We start from the raw sequence: 14,394 nt of genomic DNA, 5'->3' as shown, positions 1-14,394 counted from the left end.
TTTGGATAAACGTTTCTGGATGAAACAACTGAAATTTTGTGATCCACCTTTATATACAGATTATGCGCAACATTAAAACTATGAACTCACCAACCTTTGTGTTGACACTTTTAAGCATGTTTATTCTCAGGTTCCTAGAAGTCTTCCGCTGTTTGCTTATACGTTATACAAGCTATGTGCATGGAGTCATACATGCTTTATTCGAGAAAACTTTGCATTCACAAAATCATCACCATGTATCTTATTTTAACTACATTGACAACGGATGTATTATTGTAAACTATTATTTATGGTGATTGTCTATATGTAGAAATCATCAGATGTCGAAAACCTTGGATTCAAGTATTCATTTATGGTGTGTCTTTTCAAAAGAATGCAATGTTTACAAAACGTATCATATGGAGGTCAAATACCTCGCAAAGAAATCGATGAATGATGTATTCGTCCATATGGATTTGGACGGATCATCACACATTATAAAGCTTGCACTACGTTTGTATTCAAAACGTATATAGAACTCCCGAAGACTTTCAGGAAAAGTGGCAAAGTTGTCATTTATAAGACTAAATATGCCAAGAGACTCAAACATTCGTTATTCTCGACAATGTGTGTGGCGATTTGGAAGTAACATTGGACAACTTCTAGATGCGATTGTTGCACTACGAATGTAAGCATGGAGTTTCGGAACACTTAGGGTAAACATCCACATCCAAACAACTCCAACAAAGAAAGGTATGAAAATGAAAACTTTATGAAGATCTCTTCCTTCACTTCGAGATCGAACATGTATGCTATTATTCGATTTACGGCTCATTCAAATAGATGTAGATGAAAATTTCCGGCTTGCAAGTGACTTACTTTTTTTGCCGTTCTTTCCGTCTTAAGTCGTCCTCTTTTGTTTATAAACTAAGAGTAAAACGTTCGTGAATAAGGTAGTTAAGAAAAAGTAATTAGTCAAGGTTGAGAGGAGACTATAAATGATGGAAAGAATTAGCCTCATCCGAAAAAGGAGAGATCACCACAAAATCGCTCGACCTAGAGTTAATAATGTTGTTGTAGCTCTCGACGTCACCACAAATACATAAACATCCAAAAGGCCCGAATTTGCCTAATTGAGCGACGTGTGCTTTGCACGAAATAGTGAGTTAATACTCCATAAATAGTGAGTTTGAATGAACTTATCCGTTGTGATCGTGACTAATTATATATTATATGACCAAAAGATTCGTTCTTATTTAAAATACTTACATAGTTACATATGGTAAAAGAATTCTTGAAGACTATGCTTAGTCAAATATATACAAACTCAAGAAGTATTAATCCTACACATACTAAAAGTGTTGATGTTTTAAGCCGTTTCAACCTCATGACTCTCATCTGCATTTCCGAAACCACACAAACAACAAAGTTTCACAACTGCTCCTCAAACAATGTTACGTTTGTCAACTTTACAGGAGTAAAAACTGTAAAATTATTATTTTACTAAAAAACCTTAAACAAACTTCACCCAAATTTTTAACAGTCCATACCTTCCCGCTCGCCACACGTTAAATTTTTCCGACACCACCGTTCAACTCGAAATAATTTTACGAACACAATGCAACTAACTATACGCGTAACGGACGCTTTTAAAAAACTGCTAAATATTTCGGGCTATCTTTAATACATATACACATACATATACATGTATAATAAACAACCCAAATTACTCGATTTTTCTGGCTTTAGAAACGCGCATGCCATTAGTATTTATGTACTAACCACGTGTATCTAAACACACTCGTCACAATGCGTTTTTAATTTTATAAATACAAAACACTACATAAAATATGAATATTCAATCCGGAAGGCTACGTCGCATCGCGCGGGGTGATCCGGATCTAGCTGAAAATAAAAAAAAAGGCACCACAGTTTGAAAGAGCCTTTAATATATGAATGCCTACCAATACAAAATCTTTCCCAAGGGGAGAAAACTACAGGGAAAGGATACAAACTTTTACTCCATCACCGACCGCTAACTCTGGTATATTTTGTAAAAACTAAGACCCTAAAATAGATATATATCATAGTCTAAAATCTCATAATGCAATGTTGCTACCTGGATATAATAAACTAAACTTGATAAATTTACCCGCTACAGATTCAAAGTGCCATTTACTTAAAAAGTGACGATAGTGGCAACACTTGTTTCCTTGTTTTCTTTTTGTTTCCATTTTGTGCATTGATCGTTGACTGATCTACTCGAACTTCTGTATCTACATCGAGTCCTTCTGTAGATTGTTGACTTTCTAATTGAGAAGGTAGAATTTCAGTTTCTGTTATGGTTTCCATTGTGCTTATAAGTTCCTGCATTGGTGATCGAAACACACTCGCCTCTTTTGTTTTCTCCATATCGCAATCCTGCAAGTTATAGTAATGTTTAGCATTAACGCCTCATTTAAAAAATACCAACAAAACAAAAGATTCTATCTTTCTATGTAGACAAACAAATTTCTTTTGGCAACATTCAAACATCAACTCGATGTTTTACGGAGTAACTTTTAAGAAGTGGATTGACTGAACGTAAATAAACATATCAAGAAAATTGTGGTAACTCACTTTCCGATAAGTCCTCATATTCTAACTACTTAGTTTTAGTAATTTATTAGAGCTATAATAATAGCAGTAGCATGACGCAACAAAGATCCTTAAATTTGTTCATCTAAGAATATACGATATGTCATATTACGCTTTTTTACCACATTATGAACTGAATTAAACATTTCAATCTTTACGTGTATAGGTGGCAATTTCACCCGATTTACTTGTATTTGACTTCGTTTAATTTTCAACATCAAACGAGTGAAGAAAACAAAGGTTAGCTAAAAAACGAATCATACAGATAAATAAACACCCAAAGTGCATTATATTGCACAAAACCTTCACAATATTTTAGATCGTCCAATTCGTCTTAAAAAATATCTATTTTGTAATCATATTCGAAATAGATATTTGTAAAAAGTTCCAAAATTTTGGACAAAGCGAGGCACCTATAGTGAATTTAACAACTAATATGGTGAATTTTAAAGCTTAAAACGTACCTCGATCTTCGGACAGGAAGAATTACCAAGCGATTCAATATCGTGCACAAAACCTTCGGACAGATAACTTGACTTTTTATTCAATTTTTGCTTATTGGGACTATGCACATTGTGTTGTAACTTAAAATCAGATATAGGTGTAGAATCAGATGGCATTAAAGGTAAGGTTTCAGTAACAAAAGGTGGTGCCGGGAGGTTATCTTCTATCTTCTTCTGAGTATCTATAATTTGCTTGTTAATGTTGCTTGAGAAATGTAGTTTTTGTTTCTTGTTGTTATGCGAATTAGGTTGTAGTAATTGTAAATCGGATGGCATAACATGTGTGCTTTTTGGGTTGTTGTTGTTGCTATCTTTATGATCGGTAACACAGCCCATTGTGTTGAGGATGATCTTTCCTAGGGTAAATCGAGTCTCTGAAACCTCCCCTTTTTTAAGTAACTCGTAGTTTATGTCAAAAGAACTTCTTCCTTCATCGTAAGTTTCCAATTCACGGGTAAGAACACGAAAAAGTTGTTCAGCACCGCTGGCAACTTTCTTGGGTATAAATACCTGAAAAAAGGAATAAAATACATAACTTGCATTTGAAGTAATCGTACACTTCAACCTGGAGTGTAATGTCAGATAAAAGTTGAACATGAACTATTCTAAATAATACCAAACAAAAAAAAGAGATGATTGGATTGGCATTTGACACTAAAATTAAAGGTAAAAAACAATGGTAAGTAACTAATGATTATATAAATTTAGGAATATAGATAAGCGTTGCTTAGTTTGGAAGCTAAGCTGTGTTAATATTAATGAGCTTGGCCCTAATAAAACTTGATACTACGACTAATTAGTTCTATAAGACACAGAGGCAGTTAACTATGATTTTCTAACGGTCAAATGAATTCAGCTAAACGATCTAATAAAGGAAAGGTCAAGTATGTGCAAACTCATATCCAATGTAATCAAATAAATTAAACCTTCTATACTAATTTAGTTAAAATTAATTTTCTTTATTATTATAATAATATAGTGATGCATACCCGTATGAACCAGGTGGGCCTAATTGGGCTACGCACGTTGGGCTTTCAGCTATTGGGATTCAAAAGTATCTTGGGCTGATGGGAATTGAATGGGCTTTAGGTAACAGCTGTAACTTGTCCAGGAAGCAGAAGAAGTTCTAGAAGATTTTTTCTAATTCATTTATATTTGTTTCCTTAATAAACTCTTTTATTGCCAGTATTTATATCCCTATGTGTAGGGTTTTGTTTTTCAGTTTTTGATCAGTACTGAATAAAGAGAACAGGCTGTAGCCTTTGTGTCGTGTGAGATTCACGAGTTATCATCTATATATTGTATCGTTTTTTGTTTGGCCACGATTCTCGCATTATATAGTTTTTTTATCACACTTACCATTTATGTATTAAAAAAAACAAAACAAAATACCCGTTTTGACATTTTATCCAACACAACCATTTCGTCTTAGGGAAAGATATATAATATATTCGAGAAAATGTTACATTTCCATTAATTATGTGCAAGTAAACATGTGCAAGAGTCCTGACCCGACCTGTTTGGACCCATTTATAATTCTGACCCATTCCAACCCGTTACCCAACCGCTTGCCAGGTATATGAAAGACTAAGAAATAATAAATAGTTCAAACTAATCACTTACCAAGCCCGAGCATGGAAGACCAAGGAATTCTGAAATTGTTTTATGCAGACGATCTTTATCCACAAATATATCAATAAAATCTAACACCAGCATTGCTAATTCATGTACTTTTTCGGCAACCTCCTCATTAGAAATGAACTTATATTGATCTGAAGTTTCAGGCTCAAAACCGACTAGTCCTCCACCATGTTTTCTTGCATAGTTGAGCCCATCATTCCAATTTTGATGATATAGAACAGAACCAAAAGTCAAAACTACAAAAGGATGTTGGGATTTATATACTAGTGCCTGATGGAAAGCCAAAACTCCGATCCTGTTATAAAACACGAATACTTAGTAATGATTTGGATTAGATAATAACTTACTATAATGAGAATATATGGAAGAATATACAGTTTGACTAACAATGAATAATGATTGAGACTAGATTACCATAAGGTACACGCAGATGGATGACCACAACTAACAAGCTTATCCATATGGGAGAATAACTTCTGAAATTACAAAGTAACCACAACTTTTTTTTATTAGTTTTAGTAGAAAGATAATAATCATTATAACAAAACATAGATGCAATGTCACAAACAAAAATATATACATAAGGCTAACAAGCATACCATCAACATCATGTTACATTCTCCAGAACCACGGTTCTGTCTAGAAATGTATGCAGCCTACAATCCAACATTTCAGAACTTTTCTTAGCTTAACTATATCCTATTATAACATAAAAATAGGGCAAATTCCATTAAAAGGTAACCTTTTTGCATCGATTTCCTATTTTAGGTAACCAATATTTATTTTTGACGTTTAAAGAATTGTTTTATTAAATGTTAATTAAAAATAGGAGTATCGTTATTTTTAAGTTAGAACTCCGTCAAAAAATTAACGATATTCCATTTTTTTAATTAAATCATATGCAAACCATTATTGGCACTTACCTGAGGATAATATGGAAGACCTCGTGAATGAATGATGATTCTTACAAACTGGATATTTACTTAATTTCGTTATGTTTGTAATACGATCGTACAAGATTAACGGCACACGTCTGTGCCAATTATCAGACTTGCATATGTTCATTATGTTCGTTATCCTCTGGTAGGTGTCAATAATCAGACTTTCATATGATTTACTCAACTAAATGGAGTATCGTTAATTTTTTTGACGAAGTTCTAACTTAAACAAGTAACGATACTCCTCTTTTTGGTTAACATTTGATAAAACAATCATTGAACGTCAAAATAAACATAAGTTACCTAAGATAGGAAATCGAAGCAAAAATGTTACCTTTTAATGAAATTTGCCCATAAAAATATATGAACATTTTCAAGAATTACCTGAAAAGGTAGCAAAATCTCGAGAATATTAAATCTGTGAAGTAGACCGAGTGAAGACTCTGCAGCCCCGTATGACAGCATATAGTCCATCTCCATCATTAACCTGACCTGCATATACAATCTTACAAGTTTATAAGAAACACATACAATTAGACATATTTATTGCAAGCACACATTACAACATTAGTTGTCGTTATGAATCTGTACTTGTACTGCAAATTTTGAAACGTACCGTGCTTAGATTCAAAAGAGATGAAGCCTGTTTATGAATTGCGGTCTCAACATCCTTTGATAAGGATAGGCCAAGACGAGCAGCAATTCGTATTCCCCGAAGAATTCTTGCTGGATTAAAGAACACAATCAAAATCTATAGTTGGCTCGTGAAGATAAGTGATATTTAATTATTTAAATTTTAAATAGTTGTTGAAATGGTGATGACTAAGTCAACTAACCACAGTCTTCAGTAAAAGACATATGGGCAGGTACCAGTGTTCGTAGCTGAAACCGCATCAAAACAGAATAACAAACTTAAATTAAGCTTTCTTTAAAAAAAAAAATAGGATCCAATTGAGAAATGCAGACAATTATGTCTAACCTTTAGGTCCAATAAATCTTTCATTCCATTGTTGTAATCATAGATCTTATAACTAAGAGGATCAAAGAACAAGCTGCTTCCACAAATCACAAAAAAAAATCAAGAACAATAGATATAAAACTGGAATTAAGAGATGAATAACATAAAAACTCTTCATCATAACCAGAAACAATAAATACCTATTAACAGTAAAGTCACGATGCATGGAATTTTTCCATAGATTAAGGTCTGATTTGTCACATCCTCTAGGCATTCGGGAGACAAGAAACTTTTCTTTAGCTTCTGAATTTTTTGCTAAAGTCTTAAAACTTGATACCTGATATAGTGTATAGCTCGAAATGGATAAATTTTAACTAAGATGATGTATTGGATCACAAATATGATAAAGAAAGTTTAAACAAACTGCATACCTCAAAAACTGTTCCCTTTAAACGCACCATACATATAGGAAATCTTTGTCCAACGATAGAACATCGATGAAAATGTTTCTTAATCTACAAAAACAGAACACTCTAGGGATCAGGATATACATTATCATGATATAATAGTCAGGTAAAATAGCACAAAAAATGAAGAAACTTCAAAGGATAAAAAACCTGTCTGAGATCAGCTGTGGTGATAACATCAAAATCTTTTGGTGTTCTATATAAAAGTAAATCTCTCACACAACCACCAACTAAGTAGGCTTCATATCCTGTTATTAAGTTCGTGAGAATTCATCAATCAAACATTAATAATTGAGGTACCAGATTGTAATATGTTTGAGGTTTAATATCAAAAATCTTAACCATATTAACTAAATGTGATAAGAACAAAAATCACCATTGCTTCGAAGAATCTTTAGAAGAGTATAGAGAGATGAAGGAACCATCATCCCAGTTATCCCCAATGATCTGGAATTCATCTTTTTCCATTTCGATGTATTGATTTCACCTGTCATTTATCATTGAGTACCAATAATTCATGAACTAATATTTACCAATACAAAACTATTGCAAGGCTAGTTATGTATATTTTCTATGATGATAAATGTACAAAGCTTGAGAATATATGTAAGTTGCATAACCCTAAAGTTGCATACTAAAATCGGGTCGAGGCCTTTACATTCAATTGGGAGTCCCCTGAAGTCCCATATCAAGAGTCCCTTGAATGTAGCGAATGATCCATTTGAGAGCCGAGAAATGGGGTTCCTAGGATCATGCATAAACAACATAAGAGATGGTGGGCCCGTAAATGTGAGAAACTGTACGCAGTGGCGGATTCATGATCATAATTTAATGGGGTACTAAAAATGTTTTCAAAATTGATTATATTTGAAAGGTACTTTAATGGTTGTTTACCTTAAAAAGCTATAAATCCTAAAATTATATGGCTCCTATAGTTAAAGTTAGAGGTGTCATATACAATTTGAAGCATACTTCGTAAAAAAAATTCCAAACTAGTAGTGTCACGAGACCCCATCCCCCATCTCTTAAAGCATAGAATCTCCCTTGACTGTACATCACCAGCTAAGCTGCGATATAAAGTGAGCTTAGATAGAACCTTGAACTCGGGCATAGAGTCGATGTCAACTAGTTTTTGGCAAGGGTTACACTGTAACATGTGTGCACGCTCAAGAATCTCAGTAGCATACTTCTTCTGGAAGAGAAGCTTCCGAAAAAGTGCGGGTGACGGAAATTCCTAAGAAATAGTTCAACGGGCCTAAACCAGTATAGAATTAAAATTAAATTTAATAACCCATTGAAGTAGTAAAATGGATAAGGTTGTAAGAATAATATCATCAACGTATAGCAATAAGTAAAAAGTATGCGCTTTGATATATAAATAAGGAAGAATCACGACTATGCTGGAAACCCACTCGCGTAGCATAACTTGCAAAATGCCTGTTTTAGGCCATAAAGTGACTTTCGTAGAAGACAAACAAATCTTCGTGCCCTGGATCTCGAAAACCGAGTTGATGCATATAAATGGTCTCGACAAAATTGTCATTAAGAAAAGCATTCTTGACATTGAGCTGGTGAACAAACCAATGTCGAGTAAGAGCAAGGCTAAGGATCGTACGAATGGTGACCGTCTGACCGGCTATACAACCAAATTAATGGCCTCATCACAGTCAAATCCAATCTGTTGGTTGCGGCTGTTCGCAACCAGTAGCGCTTTGTAGCGGCAAAGGGAACCATGTGCATGTGCATGTGCATTGTACTTTTTACAGAAGAGCCACATGAAACGAACTATGTTCGTGTCTGATGGGCGAGTCACAAGTGTCCAAATATAACTTTTTTATTAAAGCGTTATATTAATCCCTTTTGCCAATTTGGATCACAAAGGTTAGAGTAGGATTTGGGAATGGGAGATATATTTATGACATAGAGGTTTAGACGTTGAACATGTTTGTTTGTACCAAGGCGAGACCGAGTGACCATGGGATGAGTTGATGTGCATTTTTTTTTTTTTTTTGTTGAGTGGAGTAGTGGGTTGGGCTTGTTGATTTTAGGCCACTTGTGTAGTGGGCTGAGTTGAAGCCGTGGTGGAATTGGTGTAATTATGAAGTTAGGACGGGAAAAGGTGTAAGGTATGAACCGGTCATGGGTGATGAGGTAGATGAGTGGGCTAGTTCAAAGAGTATGCTGGGCCGCGGTGGTGGGTTGTTGATAAGCATGGTCGAATGTGCGGTTACAGGTATAGTCTTTCGGGCTCTGTCATACGAGTCAACTTGGTAAACACGTGAGACTTCTATTTTCTGTTTCGAATTCTAACATTAACTCACGTTTTGATATTATTCAATCAGAGGTGTGGACTTCGCCTCTCTTGAGTATTAGTGGAATGAAATATTATATTATTTCCTTAGATCATTTCCCACATTAACTTTGGGTTATTCATTAAATTTGTTCATTTTCGTCATTTGTTAAAACACAATTTAATCATGAAATGAAAGCTTTTAAATGTGATTAGTGGGTAAATTTGACAACAAAGCGAATCTCCTACTCTTTCAAACAAATGACATTCATATACGTTTCTCGTGTCCTCAAACCTGCCAACAAAATGAAAAATCTGCACGCATGATGCAGACCATGAACAACCTAATTCGCACACTCCTTTTTCTAGCACACTTACCACCTCAATTATGGGTTGAGGCTCTTCACATGGTCAATCTTCTGAATATAATTCCTTATTTCGCTATCAATAACGACATTCCTCACTTTCGCCTCTACAACTCCAAGCCCAACTAAGATTTTTTACGCGTTTTCGTTTGTCTTTGATACCCTCACCTTAAGACCGCAAATAAACTCGCTCCTCATTCCACACCTTATATTCTTGTAATTTCATTGGATATCTATCATACCCCCGAGGCTACCGTTGTCTTGATCTTGCCACTGACAAGATTATTATCTCTCACCATGTACCATTTGACGAAAACAGATTTTTGTATGGTTCCATGACTCTTACCCATAATATTATAAAATGACTAGAAAATAAACGACTAATAACATTATTGCTGGGATGACTAGGCGTTGATGCTATGTGGTGTGTAAGGTGAGGAGAACTTAATGAATCGACCTCGGACAGGTTTTGTTACCAGATATAAATTCCACGTGATGTCACATCAGATAAGGAATTGACGAGTTAGTTAGTCTTTCAAGAAAAAACCAAATTCGTCAAATTCTATCGAGACTTTGTTATCACGAGTAAACTGACGGACATATATAAGATGTTTTACAATATTTGGTGCAAGGACATTGTGAAGATGTAATGGGCGATGGATAGTTGGCAAAACACTATGACCACTGTTAGTGATGGAAGTAAGTGTCCCACCACCAACAAGCTACAAACGGATAAATACAAAAAATAAAACTCTACTAAGATCATTTGCAGATGAGAGGATATTCCATCTCGTATCTTCAAAGGTAACAGGTAGTTTGGCTACTGTAGGCCTGTTGAGTACTGACATAGGCATGTGGGCTAATGATTGAATAATGCCTTACAACACTTGAAAAGCTGGTGGCATGACTAGTTTGCTCCATTATGTTGGGCCAAGAATGATCTGAGTTATGAATTCTTTGGGTATTTGGTTGATTTAATAATCAAAATTGGCCAATTAAAGCTTGTTGGTATTGAATTATTTTTAAAAAGTGGGCTTGGGAGTTACCATTCGACATATATGTGTGCATGCTTCCTATAGGGTTGGAGAACATATTTCTTCCGTTTGTTGGTTTTGGCCATTGAATATTGTTGCTGGTAGTGACGTACCAAAATAAATATATAGTTGCTTGTTTGGAAGGTGATAAATGTACAAAGCAGGGGTATAAGGCTAATTTCATATGTTTTCTATGATAATAAATATACAAAGCATGATAATATATATAAGTTGCATAACCCTAAGCTTGCATACTGAATCGGGCCGATGCCTTTAGATTCAATTGGGAAGCATGAAGTAACAATGGACTCATAAAATATCGTCTAACCTAGCAGTATAACAACAAGCTTAGACCATCTTTATCCCTGAAGGGGCGTGTTGGCGTGTTGCTGGGAGGGGGTGGGGTGCTTGATGAGCGTGCTAGTAAACTGGTAGATAATGGGGTGGAGTGTTAAGTGGCGTGTTGGGTGATGTGTTAAAATCTGATTGGAAGTTGGGTGAAATAGTGGATAAAAAATAATTAAAAATAAAAAACTGACCAATAAAAAAAAAAGGAAAATTGTGGCACGCTGCTTGCTTCTACGTGCAAGTTTGACGCAAGCCAGAAGCACACAAACAAACACGCTAGGGCTTTTAGGCGTGTTAGGCAAGCACGGGTGCAACACGCTTGCGTTAAACTCGGTCTTATAGAAACTATTTTTCTTTGCGCTTTCAGTTACCATAAAAAGCTTTAATTTAGCTTCAAATATCCTTTTCAACCTGAATTTTATCAACTAAACTACATTCTAAGAGATCCCTACAAACAGCACAAATTGCTACACGATTTTGAGTAAAAAAGTATTAATTTCAACATACCTAGATTAGAAACCGAATCTTTGTCACTACGAAATTGAGGTTTATTTCCAAATTCAACGAATTTACAATAAAAGCACTGCAATTAAAATGTATACATCAGTTGCTCACCATGTGTTCGATGAAATGCCACAATAAAAAACATAAGATAATTTAGAATACGGAAAGAACCTGAGATGAGAGAAGAGGTTTGAAGCGAGAAAGAAAGGAATTGCGTTTAACGGATATCGCTGCCATGAAACGTCAAGGTGCGGCTAGTTGCCACGGCGACATATGACTCCGGTGGTCATTGATGTGGATAGTTGGCGCGGTTTGTATGTTTGAGACTTTGAGGGTTCGAGTCAAAATTATTATACCTAGTTTCTTTTGGTACTCCGTACCTTTTTATCACGGTAATTTTTTAAATTGAGAAAATTGTGCGGATAGTCTTACAGTTTGTACAAAATTGCACGATTAACCAAAGTATCACTTTTGGGTGTGAATAGTCACTGTGGTTTGTCAGAGGAGCAAAGATAGTCCAAATCACTAACTCCGTTAATTCGCCTGTCAAAATCTAGTCATGTGCCAAACATTTGAGGGTATTTTCGTCATTTAATCTTATTTATAAACACATCTCTTCTAAGCACGGCTGGAAATACATAAATTTTATAAAGTCATCTTCATCTTCAAAATCAACACATCTCCACAAAATCAACACATAATTCCAAATCAAAACATTAAACTCATAAACTCCATCAAACCCCATCAAAAACCTAAATTCATAACCCCATATTAACACCTAAGAATTTAGGCTAATTTCTTAGTAAATGTGTTTTTGATTACTTGTTAAGTAAAACCACAATTTGATTTCGCAAAAGAAAAAAATAACCATCTTCGTGATTCAACGGAAAAAGGACATGTTATGGAGTTGGGTTCTACAACCACTACCTCTTCAATCACGTTGTTCAAGACCTGAGTTCCACCACCGTCACCATCGCTGAGTTCAACTACAATCACCGCTGAGTTCGACCAACAAAAAATCTGATCGGGTTGTAACCAAAATAGAAACACAATTAAACCCTAACAAATTATATATTTGAGTTTCTTGTAGGGAAACCAAAATAAAAACACAATTAAACCGTAATAATAACTCAATCGTACTAACGTTCGCAATTGAGTTTCTTCTGTCGGAGCTCTGTTACGGTCGCCGGTGCATAGAGTAGGTACGCCGGAGTTGACGTTTTCAAGTAAACAACGGCGACTGACGTGGCAGTGGGGGTAGTTTTTAATGGGATGACTGATAAGTTTTTTAATCAAATAACTTGTGATGGTAAGATGATTTAAGATGGTGGGCTTATTTATATGTATATATATATATATATATATATATATATATATATATATATATATATATATATATATATACATATATATATATACATATATATATATATATATACATATATATATATATATATATATATAGTACTTAGATTAGATAGCATGGTTTTTGAATATCAAATTTGGAAAGTGGGTTTCTTAGAGTCTTTGGTTTGTTGGAGAGATTGAATGACGAAAATACCCTCAAATACCTGGCACATGACTAGATATTACCATAAAAATTAATGGAGTTAGTGATTTGGACTATCCTTGCTCCTCTAGCAAACCACAATGACTATTCACATCCAAAACTGATACTTTGGTTAACCGTGCAATTTAGCACAAACCACAAGGACTATTCTCACAATTTTCTCTTTTAAATTATGAACTTTTCTATAACCTTGTAGTTGTTATTAAAAATAAAAAACTTGTACTATTTTTTTTTATACAATTGAATTAATCAGCCATCTCTTAGAATTAATCAACAAAAAATACTACTACCATTTTCTTCACAATTTATTCTTTAAAGACAACCCTAAGAATTATCATTAAATTTTTTCTTAAATTATTACGTTCCATATATGATTTTTTTGGTTTTTCTGTTCGAACTCATATTTGAATTCAACACTTTTGAGTTCGGACTAAAAGCATATTCGAATTTAAGTTCGAACAATTGTTAATGCAGTGTTCAAACGTTTTTGCTTTGTGTAGAATCCAAATTTGTAGAATCAAATTGTTCTAACTCAATTCAATTTTTTACTCGAACTTAATGTAGAATGTTTGAATTTAGTTCAATTTGTAGAATCAAAAATTGTAGAATTAAATTTGTTCGAACACATTATAATATTATATCGTACTTATTAAAATTGTTCGAACTTAGAAAATTATTGAATCGGATTGTAGAATCAAAATGTTCGAATAAAGTGTAATGTTGTTCGCCCTTATAAAAAATTGCACCAATTTAAAGTTCTTGAAATTTTCATCAATAATTAGTTTTCATTTTCGAAGTTCTGTAAGAACTAGAGATGGCAATGGATCGGATATGGATCGGGTGATCCTATATCCATATTCATATCCATTTAGTTTTTCAAATTCATATACATATCCATATCTATTTGAATATTTTTCATCCATCCATATCCATATTCGTTGGATTATGCGGGTTAATGGATATCCGTTGGATGTTTAAGTTTTTCTAAAGGTAACGTAATTAAATAGAATTTATACACAAAAACATGTAACCGTTGTTGCTAGTTGTGCAAAATACGTATCTTTTAACTAATGTTACGTATGACCTATAAATTTCTTAATTAGTCGCACATGTTTTGAGCTACTTTTAATTATAATTATGGTCAATTAAGATTGATGTAT

General features: G+C 34.1%; 1 protein-coding gene across 2 annotated transcripts; it reads right to left on the bottom strand.

Annotated features, from left to right (window-relative positions):
* Positions 1-1,821: 1,821 nt before the first annotated feature.
* On the bottom strand, positions 1,822-11,987 carry LOC139862389 (uncharacterized). Of its 2 annotated transcripts, none has more exons than XM_071850985.1 (15): positions 11,836-11,987; positions 11,668-11,743; positions 7,500-7,610; positions 7,274-7,371; positions 7,088-7,171; positions 6,857-6,993; positions 6,678-6,750; positions 6,535-6,580; positions 6,315-6,424; positions 6,083-6,190; positions 5,360-5,416; positions 5,175-5,236; positions 4,743-5,055; positions 3,081-3,629; positions 1,822-2,400 (listed from the first exon to the last, which is right to left on the bottom strand). In XM_071850985.1, the coding sequence occupies exons 1-15, from the start codon at positions 11,899-11,901 to the stop codon at positions 2,155-2,157; spliced, it is 2,136 nt and encodes a 711-aa protein (XP_071707086.1). In that variant the 5' UTR covers positions 11,902-11,987; the 3' UTR covers positions 1,822-2,154. The 2 variants fall into 2 exon arrangements, with proteins under 2 accessions (XP_071707086.1, XP_071707087.1); XM_071850986.1 differs by having other exon boundaries at positions 5,175-5,233.
* Between the last annotated feature and the right edge of the window lie 2,407 nt (positions 11,988-14,394).

Source organism: Rutidosis leptorrhynchoides, chromosome 8, assembly GCF_046630445.1.
Source record: "Rutidosis leptorrhynchoides isolate AG116_Rl617_1_P2 chromosome 8, CSIRO_AGI_Rlap_v1, whole genome shotgun sequence".
Classification (NCBI taxonomy): Eukaryota; Viridiplantae; Streptophyta; class Magnoliopsida; order Asterales; family Asteraceae; genus Rutidosis; species Rutidosis leptorrhynchoides.
The sequence above is the reverse complement of the archived record's forward strand: the minus strand, read 5'-3'. Positions and strand labels throughout refer to the sequence as shown.

Coding starts and splice junctions, on each gene's coding strand:
- LOC139862389 (XM_071850985.1), bottom strand. CDS start 11,901: ATGGCAGCGATATCCGTTAAACGCAATTCCTTTCTTTCTCGCTTCAAA. Junction 6,581..6,677: donor AAGATTTATTGGACCTAAAG/GTTAGACATAAT, acceptor ATGCGGTTTCAG/CTACGAACACTGGTACCTGC. Junction 2,401..3,080: donor CTTCCTGTCCGAAGATCGAG/GTACGTTTTAAG, acceptor TATAACTTGCAG/GATTGCGATATGGAGAAAAC.